Raw genomic sequence first — 19,761 nt, 5'->3', positions numbered from 1 at the left:
GCAGAGCAGAAGGAACAGGACTACCAGGTTGAGGTGGGAGGCCTCCTTGGATGCAACCTCCTCAGGTCTGGTCAGCCTCTCCCACTAGATTTCAAGTATTCAGTTCAGCTATGTCAAGTGAGCTAGGTATAATGCATGAAGCCTGAAGTGTGGTGTGCCCAGTCTGACTTAAGCTTCTTTTGTCAACAACAAAAGAAAAACACCTTTTCATATCTTACCTTGGCAAACATTGAGTTGAGTTGCTTTCCAGAGCCACAGTAACCGCCCTGGGAGAGAAAAAGCTTCACTTGTTCTTTCACCTGTTCTTCATCCAAATGCCAACAGTTCTCATCATCAATGCTGGCCCCAGCTGTGGGGTCAGGGGCACCTATGAAGAATGAGAACAGTGAAATGAATCACCTGAGTTCACATGCTACACATTCAGCTGGAGGGGCACTTTGTGAGCATATTCAAACAGAGATGGGTCATTCTGCTTTAATATGGGTTTTGTCAACTGTATAGTCCTAAACAAAATAAATAAATACATAAAATTAATTTTTCAAAAAGCCTAAATTAAAAGATCTAATGCTACTTGCATGTTCACTTAAGTCTCAGTTATAGCTTCATCTAAGATCTACAGATACCACTGTAGGGGAAAAAAGGTTAGAAGAGATATACAATATGCAAATTGTGCATTTTTTTCCCCAGGAGAGTGACATTTTGTTTCTTCTTTTTGCTCTTCTATGAAGTTCAAATATGCCTTACTAGGCACACATTATTTTAAAATAAAAATACATTCTTTGAACATGAAAAGTTCTTTTTGTTTGTTTGAGACAGGGTCTCACTCTGTCACCCAGGCTGCTGGAGTGCAGTAGCGTGATCATGGTTCATGGCAGCCTCGACCTCCCAGGCTCCATCGATCCTTCCACCTCAGCCTCCCAAGTAGGTGGCACCACAGGAGAGGGCCAGCACGCCCAACTATTTTAAAACAATTTTTTGTAGAGACAGGGTTTTGCCATGTTTCCCAGGCTGGTCTCAAACTCCTGGGCTCAAGCAATCCTCCCAACTCAGTCTCCCAAAGTACTGGGATTACAGGCCAAAAAAATTCTGTTTTTTAAAGTTCACTAGAAAATTGTCCCCTAAAGCATAAGCAGAGTTTCATACAGGGTGATATGATTTTATAAATTTATATAAAATATATTTTCATATTGAGTTCACCTTGACAAAACCACTTAAAACATAGTTATAGTTATTTACACATCCCTCTCTCCTAGTAGTCTGTTAACTCCTTACTCACAGTTGAATCCCCAGTTGAATCCAAAGCTGTATCACCTATAGCATAGTGCTGATAATGTGACAAGCACTCTGAAAATGTCTGTGAAATGAAAACTGAATCATCTTTCACTCTCTTATAGACAGAGTGCTGTAATAATTTGTTTTTTAAAAAATTTTAACTGACAAATAATAATTGTGTGTATATATGGGGTACAATGTAATGTTTTAATCTATGCATACTTTTTTTTTTTTTTTGAGACAGAGTCTCACTCTGTCATCCAGGTTGGAGTGCAGTGGCACGATCTCGGCTCACTGCAACCTCCACCTCCCAGGTTCAAGTGATTTTTGTGCCTCAGCTTCCCAAGTAGCTGGGATTTCAGGCATGTGCCACCATGCCTGGCTAATTTTTGTATTTTTGGCAGAGATGGGGCATCGCCATGTTGGCCAGGCTGGTCTCAAACTCCTGGCCTCAAGTGATCTGCCTGCCTTGGCCTCCCAAAGTGCTGGGATTACAGGTGTGAGCCACCATGCCCACCCAGCCTGACCTATGTATACATTATAGGAAGATTTGATCAAGCCAATTAACATACCCATCACCTCACCAGTTTGGTTTTTTTTTTTTTGATGTGGTAAGAATGTTAAAAATCTATTTTAGTACTTTTGAAATATACATTATTGGTTGGGTGCAGTGGCTCATGCCTGCACTCCCAGCACTTTGGGAGGCTGAGGCAGGTGGATCACTTGAGGCCAGGAGTTTGAGACTAGCCTGACCAACATGGCGAAACCCTCCTCTACCAAAAGTAGAAAAATTAGCTGGGTGTAGTGCTGTATGCCTGTAATCCCAGCTACCTGGGAGACTGAGGCACGAGAATTGCTTGAACCTGGGAGGTGAACATTGCAGTGAGCCGAGATCGTGCCACTGCACTCCCGCCTGGGCAACAGAGTGAGACCCTGTCTCAAAAAACAACAAAAATGACAACATTATTATTAACTGTGGTCACCATGTAGTGCAATAGATTACTAAAACTTATTCTGTGACAAGTTTTTAGAAACCTACCTCCAAGTGACAATAGTCCATAAATCAATACTCTATAGGTGTGGTCATGCCATAGGTTACAAATTCATGTCATGTTTAATCAGTTTGCCTTACTCCTCGTCTCCCTATGTCAGAACTCTGCTTAAATAAAATTTGGGTCAGCACAACAAAGCTACTCCTTTGCTATGCTTTTTTGTAGTATATCTTATTCTCTAGGGAATTAGGAGGGCTCACATATTCACTCATTCCACAAATACAAATTAACACATATGATCTGCCACTTTATTGTATCTATTCTATGCTACTTTTCTTCAAATGTCTTATTCTAAACATAGTTTTTTGTTGTTTGTTTTAGACAGGGTCTCACTCTGTTGCCCAGGCTGGAGTGTAGTGGTGCCATCATGGCTCACTGCATCCTCAACCTACTGCGCTCAAGTGATCCTACCACCTTAGCTTCCCAAGTAGCTGGGACTAAAGACATGCACCACTATGCCCAACTAATTTATTTTTAATTTTTTTTGTAGAGATAGGGTCTTGCTATATTGCCCAGGCTGGTCTCGAACTCCTGGGCTCAAGAGATCCTCCCACCTCCGCCTCCCAAAGTGTTATTACAGGCATAACCCACCATAACTGGCCGAGTTTTTTAAAAAATAATTTCAACTCTTATTTTAGATTCAGGGGATATACGTACAGGTTTGTTACATGGGTATACTGTGTGATGCTGAGGTTTGGGGTAAAAATGATCCCATCACCCAGGTAGTGAGCATAGTACCCAATAGGTACTTTTTCAGATCTTGTCCCTTCCTTTTCTCTCCTCTTGAGTAGTTCCCAGTGTCTACTGTCCCCATCTTTATGACCATGTGTAACCAATGCTTAGCTCCCACTTATAAGTGAGAACATGTGGTATTTGGCTTCCTATTTCTGAATTAATTTACTTAGGATAATGGCCTCCAGCTGCATCCACATTGCTGCAGAGGAAATTATTTTGGTCTTTTTTTAATAGCTGCATTGAATTCCATGATGTATATGTACCATATTTGCTTTATCCAATCCACTGCTGTTGGGCACCTAGGTTGATTCCACGTCTTTGCTATTGTGAACATATGAGTGCCTGTATCTTTTTGGTAGAATGATTTATTCTCCTTTGGGTATATGCCCAGTAATGGGATTGCTGGGTGGCATCGTAGTTCTGTTTTAAGTGCTCTGAGAACTCTCCAAATAAACTTAGTTCTGATCATAATCACTTCCCTGCTCAAAAGTATTCAGTCATGCCCTATTCTTACTAAATTACGTCCAAATGCCCTAGCATGCCATTCAAGGCCCTCTATGCTCAGGCCCTTTTATTTTTCATCTTGTCTTCCCCTACACTTATGATATGCATCAGCCAGAAAGAGTGTTCCCAGAAGTCAACCGCATTAGCTTATGACATACTTTTCCTCCTCCTTCCTCTAACCTGTTCTTTGACCAAAAAACCCAGCAGTTCTCATTGTTAATATTACTTCAGCTCCAGAGTCAGGGCCGCAATGAGAAACAGAAACCATAGGAAGGCGCAGTGGCTCACACCTGTAATCCCAGCACTTTGGGAGGCTGAGGCGGGCGGATCATGAGGTCAGGAGATTGAGACCATCCTGGCTAACACGGTCTCTACTAAAAATACAAAAAATTAGCCGGGCGTGGTGGTGGGTGCATGTAGTCCCAGGTACTTGGGAGGCTGAGGCAGGAGAATGGTGTGAACCCGGAAGGCGGAGCTTGCAGTGAGCCGAGATTGCGCCACTGCACTCCAGCCTGGGCGACAGAGTGAGACTCTGTCTCAGAAAAAAAAAAAAAGAAATCATAAAATTAGTGTACAGAGAGGCTAACACTGCTGAGGTTCATGTATTGCCAGTTTACTTGGCAACAGATTTCTTTTTTAACCTCACTGAATTAGCCATATACTCCATTGCCACCTGCCGAAAGTATGCCCATCTTATTACGCTCATGTGCTGAGCATATAAAGGCAATAACTCTATTTTTTGTATTTGTATTCTCCTGATATTCATTCACTTACTAATTAACATTCTACATAGTACTTTATTATTACGTTCCTTAAATGTTCTTCATAGCACTTTATTATTACTTCTCTTGCACCTTGTTTTACATTAGAATTTTGCATTTCTCATATATTCCCAACTAAATTGAAATTTTTTAAAAATAGGGATTCATTTTTGTACTTCACAGTGTCAGGCTCATCACAGCACTGAGTTAATATTTATAGAATGAACAAATACATATCTCACTAAGCACCACATAGGCATATATTGTGTCCTATGCTTCTTTTATATCCCAAAAGTGGCAAAACAAAACAAATATACTCCTTATCCTTAAATATTTGTAAGTAACAAGAATTTATTGAGTTCTTTCTATATGCTAGAGGCACTTTTTATACATATACCCATTAGAATGTATGCTCCTTGAGGGCAAAAGTTTTTGTTTGCTGGTATATTCACAACACATAGAAAGGTGCCTGCCATATAGTAGGTGCTCAATAAATATTTATCGAATAAATTCCAAGGAACCTTCATAACAACTCTATGGGGCCATATTATTCTCCTAATTTTAAAATGAAGAAACTAAAGTTTAGACAAGGTAACTTAGATGTAAAGTATATCAGCCAGGATATATATATTGGTCTCTTTCCAAAGCCTGTCTCTTTACTACAAGGCTATACTTTGGCCTTCAGTCTCATACCACTGGATTCACTAGTTGGTTTTAGGTCCCCTGAAGCTGTAACTGATGGTGTATCTGAAGATAGCCAAATCCCATATTTTCTCAGCTTATTCTGCTACAGAGAATATGGAATTAGTCAGAATAATGCATTTTTCCCACAGTGAGGATAATTAGAGTTCTTACCAGTACAGTGATTCTCAGATATTAATATACAAAATAATTACTTGGGGTTTCTGTGAAAAATGCAGGTTATGGAGTCTAACTCCTAACAATTCTGGTTTTCAGGAGATCCATAGAGATAAAACTGAGATAAACCAGGTTAAACCAAGGACTGGGTTGTTGAGTACCTTGGAGCTAAGGATTGGGGTTGGAATGAACAGCAATGGTGCTCCAGCAGCAGAGGGCAGAGATAGTTTGAATACCAATTCTGACCCTGGGGTGGTTAAGTTAGGATATGAAAAAGCAGGAACAGGATCTAGTCTTTTAGGGCAGTCGGCCTTAAACAACTGGCTGGAAATGTGGACTGACACCCTCTCCTCTAAGGGTTTGAAGGGGTATGGAAAAAAGTGGAGAACCCTTGGCACCCAGGTGATGATAGCGGCAGTAGCTGTGGAAGAAATAAGGCACAGTTTATAAATACCTAGTGTATATCTATGGAGAACTGCTGGGATAGGGCTAGGACGAGGCAAAACCTTGAGAGTTACTAACAGTACAACTTCACCTAAACTTCAAAAGGGTTTGTTTATTTGATAGGAGAGAAAGGAAAGTAAATTGTACAAATGTTTGCTGGTCTACAATGGACCCCAGGAGAAACTGAGCTGCTAAAATGGGTGACAGCAGCAAAAAAGGAACTGAGTTAATATTTGGGGCATCGAGGTAACAAACTACAAGGAGTTGGTGTGATTGCTGAGGCAAGCAAAGTCATTTGGGAAGAGAATGAACTGGCAAGAGACCCCATGGAGAATTTTCTTTTTTTTAATTCTAATTTTATTATTATTATTATTATACTTTAAGTTTTAGGGTACATGTGCACAATGTGCAGGTTTGTTATATATGTATACATGTGCCATGTTGCTGTGCTGCATCCATTAACTCGTCATTTAGTATTAGGTATATCTCCTAATGCTATCCCTCCCCCCTCCCCCCACCCCACAACAGTCCCCGGAGTGTGATGTTCCCCTTCCTGTGTCCATGTGTTCTCATTGTTCAATACCCACTTATGAGTGAGAACATGTGGTGTTTGGTTTTTTGTCCTTGTGATAGTTTGCTGAGAATGATGGTTTCCAGTTTCATCCATGTCCCTACAAAGGACATGAACTCTTCATTTTTTATGGCTGTATAGTATTCCCCCCCATGGAGAATTTTCTAAGACATTTTCATTTTCATTTCTAAGACATTTTCATTTATTCAGCCAATATTTATAGAGAGCTTGATATGTACAGAACCTGTGCCTGTGCCAAATACTGGATATATAATGGTAAACAAAGCAGATACGGAGCTTATAGTTGGGGAGAGAGACCTGAAGCAAATAATCACATGTACACATTTTTGTGTGGAAAGGAAGAAGAGTCAAAGAAGGCTTCCCTGAGAAAGTGACATTTAAGCTGACACTTGAAGAATAAATAGGAGTTAGCCTGGCAGAGAGTGGAAGAAATACTGTGTACTTTTTGTTCAAAAAAAACATTATGTCATAAATTGGTAATTAAATACAACTATAATAAGGGAGGGAGGATAGAAATAGTATGGGAAAGGAGGATATTCTCTCAAGGAGAGGGAATATCATGTGAAAATGCAGGCAAAAGCCAGATCATGCAAAGTTTTGTATGCCACAGAAATTTGGACTCGATCCTAACAGTAATAGGAGGCCACTGAAGGATGGTGGTGTGAAGAATGGAATAGAGGGGATTAATAGTGGAAATTGAAAGATCAGTTAGATGGCTACTATAGCAATTTACGTGAGAGATTATAGTGGTTTGATTTAATAGGGAGAAGTAGAAAATTATGAAATATATTTCAGAGGTAAAATTAACATATCTTGCAATATATTGCATGTGGAATACACAAAAGGCAAAGGTGTTAGGAGTAAGTACAAGGTTTTCATCATGATTCCATGGCTAGATGGTGGTGCTATATGGTGAATACAGGAGAATAAATAAATTTGGGGAAGAAGATAATAAAATCACATTTGGGTATGTTGATCTTGGGATGCCTTTATGACATTAAATAGTTGGATATAGAGTCTAACGCTCAAAAGATATGGGCTGAAGAAATACATGTGTGAGGTTGGGTACAGTGGCTCATGCCTGTAATCCTAGCACTTTGGGAGGCCAAGGTGGGTGTGTTGCTTGAGACCAAGAGTTCAAGACCAGCCTGGGCAACACAGTGAGACCCTGTCTCTATAAAAAAAATACAAAAATTAGCCAAGCATGGTGACATGAGCCTGTAGTCCCAGCTACTTGGGAGGCTGAGGTGGGAGGATCACCTGAGCCCAGTGAGACTGAGGCGGCAGTGAGCTGTGATTGTGCCACTGCATTCCAGCCTAGGTGAGAGAGTAAGACCCTGCCTCAAAAAAAAAAAAAAAAAAAAAGAAAGAAAGAAATATATTTGTGTGTCTTGGAATGTAGATAATATTTGAAGACAAGGATGTAACTGAGATTGCCTACAGAGATCATATAAAATAAGAAGAGGAGAAAATGTAAGATTAATCTATAAGAAATGTCAATATTCAAAGGTCACAGTAGATGACAGCATTAAGGAATAAACAAGGGCACAAATCACTTAAGTAGATAAACTAGGTGTGGAGTTCACAAAGTGGCTTCTTCAGCTATCTCTCACTAACTCCCAGGCAGCATCTTTTCTAAAAATCCTTTCTTTAGTTTAAAAATCAAATTAAATTAAAATGCCCTTATATGTTCACTGGTTAGAATATTTTAGTCTTTTCACAGAAAGAGATGAGTATGAAACCACTTATCTTTAGTAACAGTGAAGTAGACCTAGTCAATGTAAATGATACTTTAACATTATAGTCTGAATTTTTTCCTAAGGACTAAAGCTAATAAGAGAAATGGTGACAAGTGAAGATAAGATAGAAAGGATATCTTTTATAAATAATTATGAAACAAACCATTGTGTGGGTTCAGCCTCCACGTAAGCATTGAGGCTTATATAATGAGACCTGTCCTGAGGGGGTTATTAAGTCTAAGGAAGCAATTTTTCTTTTTTTTTTTTTTTCTTTTTTTTTTTTTTTTGAGATGGAGTCTTACTCTGTTGCCCAGGCTGGAGTGCAGTGGTGTGATCTCAGCTCACTGCAACCTCCGCCTCCAGGGTCCAAGCCATTCTCCTGCCTCAGCCTCCCAAGTGGCTGGGATTACAGGTGGTGCACACTACCATGCCTGGCTAATTTTTGTATTTTTAGTAGAGATGGGATTTCACCATGCTGGCCAGGCTGGTCTTGAACTCCTGACCGCAGGTGATCTGCCTGCCCCAGCCTCCCAAAGTGCTGGGATTACAGGTGTGAGCCACGGTGCCTGGCTGATAAGTGGTAATTTAAAAATTTTAATGTACGGTGAGCTGAAATCATGCCACTGCACTCCAGTCTGGGCAACGAGAGCGAAACTCCGTCTCAAAAAAAAAAATTAATGTATTCCAATTTATTGGCCTTTTCCTACTAAAGAAATTTTTCTCTACCTCAAGGACATGAAGGTGTTCTCTTATCTTTTAGGTTTTACTCTTCTACTTTTCACATTTATATCCACAATCCATCCACAACTGATTTTTCTGAATGGTATCAGGTAGAAATCAAGTTTCAACTGGAAACTTGATTTTTAGTTGATCCAGCATCGCTTATTGAAAAGATTATTCTTTTCCCTTTCTTGGTATTTAGTGGAATCCTCTCACTGTTTTGTTGCTGTTGTATGTCTTTTTTTTTTTTTTTTTTTTTCTGAGACAGGATCTTTGTCTTCCAGGCTGGAGTGCAGTGGTGCCATTGTAGCTTGCTGCAGCCTCAAACTCCTGGGCTCAAGCAATCCTCTGGCCTTGCCTCGGCCTCCTGAGCAGCTGGGACTACAGGCACACACCACCATGCCCAGCTAATTGTTTTGATTTTTTTTTTGTAGAGATGGGGACCTTACTTTGTTGCCCAGGCTGGTCTTGAACTCCTGGGCTCATGCGATCCTCCTGCTTTGACCTCCCAGAGTGCTGGAATTACTGGCGTGAGCCATCCCACCCAGTCAGAATCTTTTCACTTTAGAAATTCATGTTTTTGGGCCAGGCACAATGGCTCATGCCTGTAATCCCAGCACTTTGGGAGGCCGAGGTGGGTGGATCACAAGGTCAGCAGATCGAGACCATCCTGGCTAACACGGTGACACCCCGTCTCTACTAAAAATACAAAAAATTAGCCGGGCGTGGTGGTGGGCGCCTGGAGTCCCAGCTACTGGGGAGGCTGAAGTAGGAGAATGGTGTGAACCCGGGAGGCGGAGCTTGCAGTGAGCCAAGATCGTGCCACTGCACTCCAGCCTGGACGACAGAGTGAGACTCCGTCTCCAAAAAAAAAAAAAGAAATTCACGTTTCATTCTAGAAAATTTTGTTCAATTATTTCATTGGTGAATTCCTTACCTCTGTTTTCTATTTCTGAAACCCCTATTAACCCCTATTAGTTAAACACTGGAATTTGAGGACTCGTTTTAATTTTTGATACATTTTTCCTCCTCTTTTTCATCTCTCTTTTTGTTCTACTCCATAGGAATTTTTTAAGTGGGTTGCAAAAAATAATCACTTTATTTGATATTATAGTTGTAGATATAGAGTATATTTTCTTTAAGAAATGAAAAACTAAGAAGAAAATGCCACTCAACATCGCTGGCATAGCAATAGGTCAGCAGGAAAAAAAAAATACTGTGATAAACTTGTCTCTTTAATACCAAGAATAAATTCTAGGCCAAGCTTCAATATGCTTCCTGTTTTTTCAGTACATATTTCTTTTACTGCTGCTCTTCATTCTTTTCCACATTTCATATTAGAGGACTGGTACAGCCTTTAAAACTTCTTTGATAGGAGCAAATCCAGTATCCACTGATTTCTTCTCAAATGCACTCTAACCCATCAGATAGACTGGCAGTTTCATTCTCATGAATACTTGAGTAGCCATGAAAAACCTCAATAAGACACACACGAATCCAATGACTAGAAGAAGAAATCTATTGAGTTTTGGGATATTTGGTGCATTCGATCAGTCCAGGGTTATGAAACCTAAACCTCCCACTGTAAACAGGAAGCTGGATGCAAGTCCTTCCATAATATACTGTCCATTTACTTTGTAGGCCAAGAAAGCTACTGGCCTCTGATGCCCATGTTCATCAGTCATAGAACCAACACTTGGAGGTTCAACAATAACATCATAAATTATTCCTCTGGTGATGAGGAAGTAAGACGCCACCACCAGAGCATACACAGTCATGGCCAACGGCATGGGCAGCCAGGGTGGCTTCTTCAGCTTCAGGTTAGGACACTCGAGCACAAAGAACGGGACATGGTACAAAGTCTCCATGTTGGTGGCAGCAAGGGCTGTTCTCCGTAGGAATTTTATGTTCCAACAATTCTATTGAGTTTTAAATTTTTCTGCCATCAAATTTGTAATATTCATGATTTTTTTCTGTTCTTTGCATTTGTTTTTGTAGTATCTAGTTGTTATTTCATAGGTTGCAATATCTTTTTATTTCTGATACTAATAATTTTTCAAAGTTTTATTCTTTCTGCATAGTTTGTATTTCCCCCAAATTGTCTTTCCATGTTTGTTAGTTCTATCTTCCACAGTATTCCACACTGTTGACCATTCACTTTTTGAAACTCAATGCTACATTTTCTTTGATAATAACTTGCTAGTTTTTTTCCCATTACTTTGTTAATTCCTACATTGGCTCCTCTTTCATCACCTGTTTATTTAAGGATGTTTTCAATCAACAAACACTTATAGAACATTGATTATTTTACAGGTATCGTGCTTGGTGAGGGACACTCAGAAATTAGCAAAACATGGTTCCTGACCTGACTTCTCAAGTTATCTTACTTTTCTCTTGGTATTCAATCTTTCTTTTTTAATTTTAATTTTTGTGGGTAGATAGTAGGTATATATATTTATGGGGTACATGAGATGTTTTGATAGAGACATGCAATGCATAATAATCACAACATGGAAAATGGGGTATCCATTACCTCAAGTATTTATTCTTTGTGTTACAATCCAATTATACTCTTTCAGTGATTTAAAAATGTACAGTTAAATTATTTATTGACTATAATCGTCCTGTTGTGCTATCAAATACTAGGTCTTTTTCATTCTAACTATGTTTTGTACACATTAACCATCCCCACCTCACTGACATCCCCCCACTACCCTTCCCAGCCTCTCATAACCATCCTTCTACTCTATCTCTATGAGCTCAATTGTTTTGATTTTTAGATCTCACAGATAAGTGAGAACATGTGATGATGTTTGTCTTTCTGTGCCTGGGTTATTTCACCTAGCATAATAACCTCCAATTCCATCCATGTTGTTGCAAATGACAGAATCTCTTTTTTTTTTTTTTTTTTTTTTTGAGATAGGGTCTCACTCTGTCACCCAGGCTGGAGTGCAGTGGCATGATCATGGCTCACTGCAGCCTTAACCTCCTAAGCTCAAGCAATTCTCTTGCCTCAGCCTCCCCAGTAGTTGAGACTACAGGTGCATGCCACCAACATCTGGCTACTTTTTTGTAATTTTTGTAGAGATAAGAGTTTTGCCATGTTGCCCAGGCTGGTCTTGAACTCCTGAGCTCAAGCAATCTGCCTGCTTTGACCTCCCAAAGTGCTAGGACTACAGGTGTGAGCCACTGCACCCAGCTGATCTCATTCTTTTTTATTGCTGCATAGTACTCCACTGTGTATAAGTACCACATTTTCTTTATCCATTCGTCTGCTGATGGACACTTAGGATGGTTCCAAATCTTGCTTTGTGAACAATGCTGCAACAAACAAACATGCAAGTGCAGACCTCTCTCTGATATACTGATTTCCTTTTCTTTGGAAAGCAGTAGGATTGCTGAATCATATGGTAGCTCTGTTTAGTTTTTTGAGGAACTTTCAAACTGTTCTCCATAGTGGTTGTACTAATTTACTTTGCCACCAACAGTGTACGAGGGTTCCCTTTTCTCCACATCCTCACCAGCACTTCTTATTGCCTGTCTTTTGGATATAAGCCATTTTTACTGAGGTGAGATGATATGTCATTGTGGTTTTGATTTGCATTTCTCTGATGACAAATGATATTGAGTACCTTTTCATATCCTCATTTGCCACTTGTATGTCGTCTTTTGAGAAATGTCTGTTCAGATCTATTGCCCATTTTAAAATCAGATTATTAGATTTTTTTCCTAGTGAATTAAGCTCCTTATATATTCTGGTTATTAAGTCCTTGTCAGATGGGTAGTTTGCTAATATTTTCTCCCATTCTGTGGGTTGTCTCTTCACTTTGTCAATTATTTCCTTTCTGTACAGAAGCTTTTTAACTTGATGTGATCCCATTTATCCATTTTTGCTTTGGTTGCCTGTGCTTGTGGGTTATTACTCAAGAAATCTTTGCCCAGTCCAGTGTCCTAGAGAGTTTCCCCAATGTTTTCTTGTAGTAGTTTCATAGTTTCAGGTCTTAGATTTAAGTCTTTAATCCATTTTTATCTGATTTTTGTATATGGCTAGAGATAGGGGTCTAGTTTCATTTCTTCTGCATATGGATATCCAGTTTCCTAGCATCCATTTATTGAAAAAACTGTCTTTTCCCCAGTGTATGTTCTTGGCACCTTTGTAACAAATGAGTTCAGTGTACGTGTGTGGATTTGTTTCTAGGTTTTCTATTCTGTTCCATTGGTCAGTGTGTCTATTTTATGACAGTACCATGCTATTTTGGTTACTATAGCTCTGTAGTATAATGTGAAGTCAAGTAATAACTCCAGTTTTGTTCTTTTTGCTTAGGATAGCTTTGGTTATTCCAGGTCTTTTGTGGTTTCACATAGCAAAAAACAATTTTAGAATTGTGTTTTCTATTTCTGTGAAGAATGTCATTGGTATTTTGATAGGGATTACATTGAATCTGTAGATTGAGTAGTATGAATATTTTAACAATATTGATTTTTCCAATCCATGAACATGGAATATCTTTCCATTTTTTGGTGTCTTCTTCAATTTCTTTCATCAGTGTTTTATAGTTTTCATTATAGAGATCTTTCACTTTCTTGGTTAACTCCTAGGTATTTAATTTTATTTGTGGCCATTGTAAATGGGATTACTTTTTAAATTTATTTTTTAGATTGTTCATTGTTCGCATATACAATTGCTCCTGAATTTTTTTTTTTTTTTTTTTTTTTGGTGGAGTCTCACTGTTGTCGCCCTGGCTGGAGTTGCAGTGGCACGATCTTAGCTCACTGCAACCTCTGCCTCCTGGGTTCAAGCGATTCTCCTGCCTCAGCTTCCCAAGTAGCTGGGATTACTGGTGCCCACCATCACGCCTGGGTAATTTTTGTATTTTTAGTAGAGGTAGAGTTTCACCATGTTGGCCAGGCTTGTCTCAAACTCCTGACCTTAGGTGATCTGCCTGCCTCAGCCTCCCAAAGTGATGGGATTACAGACATGAGCCACTGCGCCCGGCCTGCTGATTTTTGTATGTTGATTTCGTATCCTGCAATTTTACTGAATTTGTTCATCAATTCTAATAGTTTTTTGGTGGAGTCTTTAGGTTTTTCCAAATATAAGATCATATCATCTGCAAATGAGGATAATTTGACTTCTTCCTTTCAATTTAAATGCCCCTTATTTCTCTCTCTTCTTTGCTTGCTCTAGCTAGGACCTTCAGCATTATGTTGAATAACAGTGGTAACATGGGGCATCCTTGTCACGTTCCAGATCTTAGAGGAAAGGTTTTCAGTTTTTCCCCATTCAATATGATATTAGCTGTGGGTCTGCCATATATGTCTTTTATTATGTTGAGGTATGTTCCTTCTGTACCCATTTTTAAAGCATTTTTATCATGAAGAGATGTTGGATTTTATCAAGTGCCTTTTCAGCATCAATTGAAATGATCATATGGTTTTTATCCTTTATTCTGCTGATATGATGTATCATATTGATTGATTTCCATATATTGAACCATCCTTGCATCTCAGGGATAAATCCTACTTGGTCATGATAAATGATCTTTTTAATGTATTGTTGAATTCAGTTTGCTAGTATTTTGTTGAGGATTTTTTGCATGAATATTCATCAGAGATATTGGCCTGCAGTTTTATTTTTTTGATATGTCTTTGTCTGGTTTTGGTATCAGGGTAATATTTGCCTTGTAGAATGAGTTTGGAAGTATTTCTTCCTCCTCTATTTTCAGAATAGTTTGAGTAAGATTGGTATTAATCCTTCTTTAAATGTTTGGTAGAATTCAGCTGGGTCTCAGGCTTTTCATTACTGGGTGACTTTTTTTATTATGGCTTTGAATTTGTTACTTGTTATTGGTCTGTTCAAGTTTTGGGTTTCTTCATGGTTCAGTCTTGATAGGTTATATGAGTCTTGAAATTTGTTCATTGCTTTTAGATTTTCTGATTTACTGGCATATAGTTGTTCACAGTAGCCACTAATGATCCTTTGAATTTCTGTGGTATCAGCTGTAATGTCTCTTTTTTCATCTCTGATTTTATTTATTTGGGTCGTCTCTCTTTTTTTCTTAGTATGGCTAAAGGTTTGTCAATTTTGTTTAACTTTTCAAAAAACCAACCTTTTGTTTTGTTGATTTTTTTTGTATTGTTTTCATTTCAATTTATTTCTGCTCTGATCTTTATTATTTATTTTCTTCTATTAATTTTGGGTTTGGTTTGCTCTTGCTTTTCTAGTTCTTTAAGATGCATCATTAGATTGTTTATTTGAAGTTTTTCTTCTTTTTGATGTAGGTACTTACAGCTATACATTTCCCTCTTAGTACTGCTTTTGCTGTATCCCATAGGTTTTAGTATGCTGTGTTTCCATTATCATTGGTTTTAAGAAAATTTTCAATTTCCTCTTAATTTCTTTATTGACCCACTGGTCATCCAGGAGCATAATGTTTAATTTCCATGTATTTGTATAGTTTCCAAAATTCCTCTTGTTATTGATTTCTAGTTTTATTCCATTGTGGTCAGAGAAGATGCTTATTTCAATTTTTTTTGACTGTTTTAAGACTTGTTTTGTAACTTAACATGTGGTCTATCTTTGAGAATAATCCATGTGCTGAGGAAAAGAATGTGTATTCTGCAGCTGCTGGCTGAAATGTTGGTAAATATCTATTAGTTGCATTTGGTCTATAGTGCAGATTAAATCCAATGTTTCTTTGTTGATTTTTTGTCTGGAAGATGTGTCCAATGCTGATAGTGGGGTACTGAAGTCTCCAGCTATTACTACACCGAGGTCTCTCTATTTAGCTGTAATAGTATTTGCTCTATATATTTGGGTGCTCCAGTGTTGGGTGTATATATATTTACAATTGTTATATCCTCTTACTGAACTAACCCCTTTATCATTATATCATGACCTTCTTTGTCTCTTCTTTTAGTTTTTGTCTTGAAATCTATTTTGTCTGATAAAAGTATAGCTACTCCTGCTCCTTTTTGTTTCCATTGACATGAAATACCTTTTTCAATCCCTTAATTTTCAGTCTATGTTTGTCTTTATAAGTGAAGTGTGTTTCTTGTAGGTAACAGATCACTGGGTCTAATTTTTTTTTAATCCATCCAGCCACTTTATGTCTTTTTATTGGAGAGTTTAGTCTATTTACATTCAGTGTTGTTATTGATAAGTAAGGACTTAGTCCTGCCATTTTGTTATTTGTTTTCTGGTTGTTCTGTGGTCTTCTCTTCCTTCTTTCCTTCCTGTTTTCCTTTAGTGAAGGTGACTTTCTCTGGTGATATGATTTAGTTTCTTACTTTTAACTTTTTGTGTAGCTGTGGTTTTTTTTTTTTTTTTTTTTTGGCTTGAAGTTACCATGAGGCTTGCAAATACTATCTTATAACCCATTATTTTAAACTGATAACAACTTACACTGTTTAAATAAGCAAACAAACGAGCCAAAAGAAACCTAATAAAAACTCTACAACTTAACTTCGTGCCCCTACTTCTTAACTTTTTGTTGTTACTACTTTTATCTTATTATGCTATGTCTTGAAAGTTGTAGTTATTATTTGTGATTGGTTCATAGTTTAGTCTTTCTACTTAAGAGTAGTTTACACATCACGGTTACAATGTTATAATATTCTGTGTTCTTCTGTCTACTTACTATCACCAGTGAGTTCTGTACCTTCATATGATTTCTTACTGTTCATTAACATCCTTTTTATACTGATAGAAGTACTCCCTTTTAGCATTTCTTGTAGGCCAGTCTGGTGTTGATGAAAACCCTCAGTTTTTGTTTGTCTGGGAAAGTCTTTATTTCTCCTTCATGTTTGAAGGGTATTTTTGCCAAACATACTATTTTAGGATAAAAGTTTTTTTCCTTCACTTTAAACATGTCATGCCACTCGCTCCTGGCCCGTAGAGTTTCCACTGAGAAGTCTGCTGCCAGACTCCATTGTATGTTACTTTTTCTCTTGCTGCTTTTAGGATCCTTTCTTTATCCTTGACCTTTGGGAGTTTGATTATTAAATGTCTTGAAGTAGTCTTCTTTGGGTTAAATATGCTTGGTGTTCTATAACCTACCTGTACTTGGGTATTGATATATCTTCCTCTAGGTTTGGGAAATTCTCTGATATAATCCCTTTGAATAAACTCTCTACCTCCAGTTTCTTTCTCTACGTCCTCTCTAAGCCCAATAACTCTTAGATTTGTCCCTTGAAGCTATATTCTAGATCTTGTAGGTATGTATCACTCATTTTATTCTTTTTTTCATCTCCTCTGACTGTGAATTTTCAAATAGCCTGTCTTCAAGTTCACTAATTCCTTCTTCTGCTTGATCAGTTCTGCTATTAAAAGACTCTGATGCATTCTTCTGTATGCCAATTGCATTTTTCAGCTCCAGAATTTTTGCTTCTTTTGGATTATTTCAATGTCTTTGTTAAATTTATCTGATATAATTCTATACTCCTTCTTTGTGTTATCTTGAATTTCTTTGAGTTTCCTCAAAACAGCTATTTTGAATTCTTTCTGAAAGGTCACACATCTGTGTTTCTCCAGGACTGGTTCCTGGTACCTTTAGTTCATTTGATGAGGTCATGTTTTCCTGAATGGTGTTGATGCTTGTAGATGTTCGTCAGTGTCTGGGCATTGAAGAGTTAGGTATTTGTTGTAGTCTTCTCAGCCGGGGCTTGTTTGTACCTGTCTATTGGGGAACCTGCCCCAATAATCACGTAGGTTCTTTTCTATTTTCCTAAGCGTCGGCTGGCTTGAGAAATAAAGGGACAGAGTACAAAAGAGAGAAATTTTAAAGGTGGGCGTCTGGGGGAGACATCACATGTTGGTAGGATCCGTGATGCCCCACAAGCCACAAAAACCAGCAAGTTTTTATTAGGGATTTTCAAAAGGGGAGGGAGTGTGTGAATAGATGTGGGTGACAGACATCAAGTACTTAACAGAGTAATAGAATATCACAAGGCAAGTGGAGGCAGGGCGAGATCACAGGACCACAGGACCGAGGTGAAATTAAAATTGCTAATGAAGTTTTGGGCACCATTGTCATTGATAACATCTTATCAGGAGACAGGGTTTTGAGATCAACTGGTCTGACCAAAATTTATTAGGTGGGAATTTCCTCTTCCTAATAAGCCTGGGAGTGCTATGGGAGACTGGAGTTTATTTCACCCCTGCAGTCTCAACCATAAGAGACAGGTACGCCCCGGGGGGGCCAGTTCAGAGACCTACCCCTAGGTGCACATCCTCTTTCTCAGGGACGTTCCATGCTGAGAAAAAGAATTCAGCGATATTTCTCCCATTTGCTTTTGAAAGAAGAGAAATATGGCTCTGTTCTGCCCTGCTCACCGGCGGTCAGAGTTTAAGGTTATCTCTCTTATTCCCTGAACAATTGCTGTTATCCTGTTCTTTTTTCAAGGTGCTCTGATTTCATATTGTACAAACACACATGCTGTACAATCTGTGCAGTTAATGCAATTATCACAGGGTCCTGAGGCGACATACATCCTTCTTGGCTGACAGGATTAAGAGATTAAAGCAAAGACAGGCATAGGAAAGCACAAGGGTATTGATTGGGGAAGTGATAAGTGTCCATGAAATCTTTACAATTTATGTTTAGAGATTGCAGTAAAGACAGGCATAAGAAATTACAAAACTATTAATTTGGGGAACTAATAAATGTCCATAAAATCTTCACAATCCACGTTCTTCTGTCATGGCTTCAGCCGGTCCCTCCGTTTGGGGTCCCTGACTTCCCGCAACACCTGTCCTTCTTGGGAAGGCTTTCCAGATATTTGAAAGGACTTGGGTATTGTGATCTAAGCTGTATCTGCTTTAGTGGTCACCCCAACCCCAGTAATGCTGTGGTTCTTGCAGACCCATAGAGGTACCACCTTGGTGGTCTAGAACAAGATCCGGAAGAATTATCTGGGCAACCACAGGCAGAGACTCTTGTTCTCTTCCCTTAGTTTCTCCCAAACTAATGGGGTCTTTTTCTGTTCTGAGCTACCTGGAGCTGGTAGTGGTGTGACATAAGTACCCTTGTGGCCACCACCACTAGGACTGTGCTTGGTCAAATCTGAAGCCAGCACCAAACTAGGTCTCACCCAAGGTTTGCTGTAACCACTCCCTGGCTACCATCTGTGTTCACTCAAGGCCCTGAGGCTCCAATCAGCAGGTGGCAAAGCCAGCCAGGTCTGTGCCCTTCTCTTCAGGATGGGGGGTTCCTCCAGACTCTGGGTGTGTCCAGAGGTGCCATCCAGGAGCCAGGGACTAGAGTAAAAAAACCTTAGATGTTCACCTGCTGTTTCATTGTACTGTGGCTGAGCTGGCACTCAAACCATAAGACATAGTCCTTCTTGTCAGGCCTCTGAGCCCAAGCTAAGCCATCGTATCCCCTGTGACCTGCACATATAGGTCCAGATGGCCCGAAGCAAGTGAAGAATCACAAAAGAAGTGAAAATGGCTGGTTCCTGCCTTAACTGATGACATTCCACCACAAAAGAAGTGAAAATGGCCAGTCCCTGCCTTAAATGATGACATTACCTTGTGAAATTCCTTCTCCTGGCTCATCCTGGCTCAAAAGCTCCCCCATTGAGCACCTTGTGACCCCCACCCCTGCCAGCCAGAGAACAACCCCCTTTGATTGTAATTTTCCACTACGTACCCAAATCTTAAAAAACGGCCCCACCCCTATCTCCCTTCACTGACTATCTTTTCGGACTCAGCCCGCCTGCACCCAGGTGAAATAAACAGCCTTGTTGCTTACACAAAGCCTGTTTGGTGGTCTCTTCACATGGACGTGCATGACACTTCCACTCTTCCTGCCCCTTTCCAAAGGCAGAGGAGCCTCCCATGGCCACCATTACCACAGGCCCACGAGGAGTACTGCCAGACTACCATTTAAGGCCCAAGGCCTCTCCAGTCAGCTTGTGGTGAATGCTGCCCAGCTCACGACTCACCCTTCAGGGCAGTGCACTCCCCAGTGGCCCAGGGCAGGTCTAGAAAAGCCATCCAAGAGCCAAGTCCTGGAATGAAGGACCCCAAGAGGTCACTTGGTGCTCTAGACCCTGTGGCTGAGCTGGTACCTAAGGTGCAA

General features: G+C 39.4%; 2 protein-coding genes across 2 annotated transcripts in view; both read right to left on the bottom strand.

The window, feature by feature from the left end:
- Positions 1-19,761, bottom strand: part of ZSWIM5 (zinc finger SWIM-type containing 5) — a 191,016-nt gene that overhangs the window by 43,487 nt on the left and 127,768 nt on the right. The window contains exon 3 of the mRNA XM_008965255.4: positions 219-367. Coding sequence (XP_008963503.2) covers positions 219-367 — 149 coding nt within the window. The remainder of the gene's footprint in view (positions 1-218; positions 368-19,761) is intronic.
- On the bottom strand, positions 6,626-19,269 carry LOC117980875 (oligosaccharyltransferase complex subunit OSTC-like). Its single transcript, XM_055093846.2, has one exon. The coding sequence runs from the start codon at positions 10,543-10,545 to the stop codon at positions 10,228-10,230; it is 318 nt and encodes a 105-aa protein (XP_054949821.1). The 5' UTR covers positions 10,546-19,269; the 3' UTR covers positions 6,626-10,227.

The sequence above is a fragment of the Pan paniscus genome, chromosome 1 (genome assembly GCF_029289425.2).
Source record: "Pan paniscus chromosome 1, NHGRI_mPanPan1-v2.0_pri, whole genome shotgun sequence".
NCBI lineage: Eukaryota > Metazoa > Chordata > Mammalia > Primates > Hominidae > Pan > Pan paniscus.
Note: the sequence above shows the minus strand (reverse complement) of the source record. Positions and strands in the feature narration are given on the sequence as shown.

Excerpts from the sequence above, each read along its gene's own strand:
- LOC117980875 (XM_055093846.2), bottom strand. The coding sequence starts at position 10,545 with ATGGAGACTTTGTACCATGTCCCGTTCTTTGTGCTCGAGTGTCCTAAC.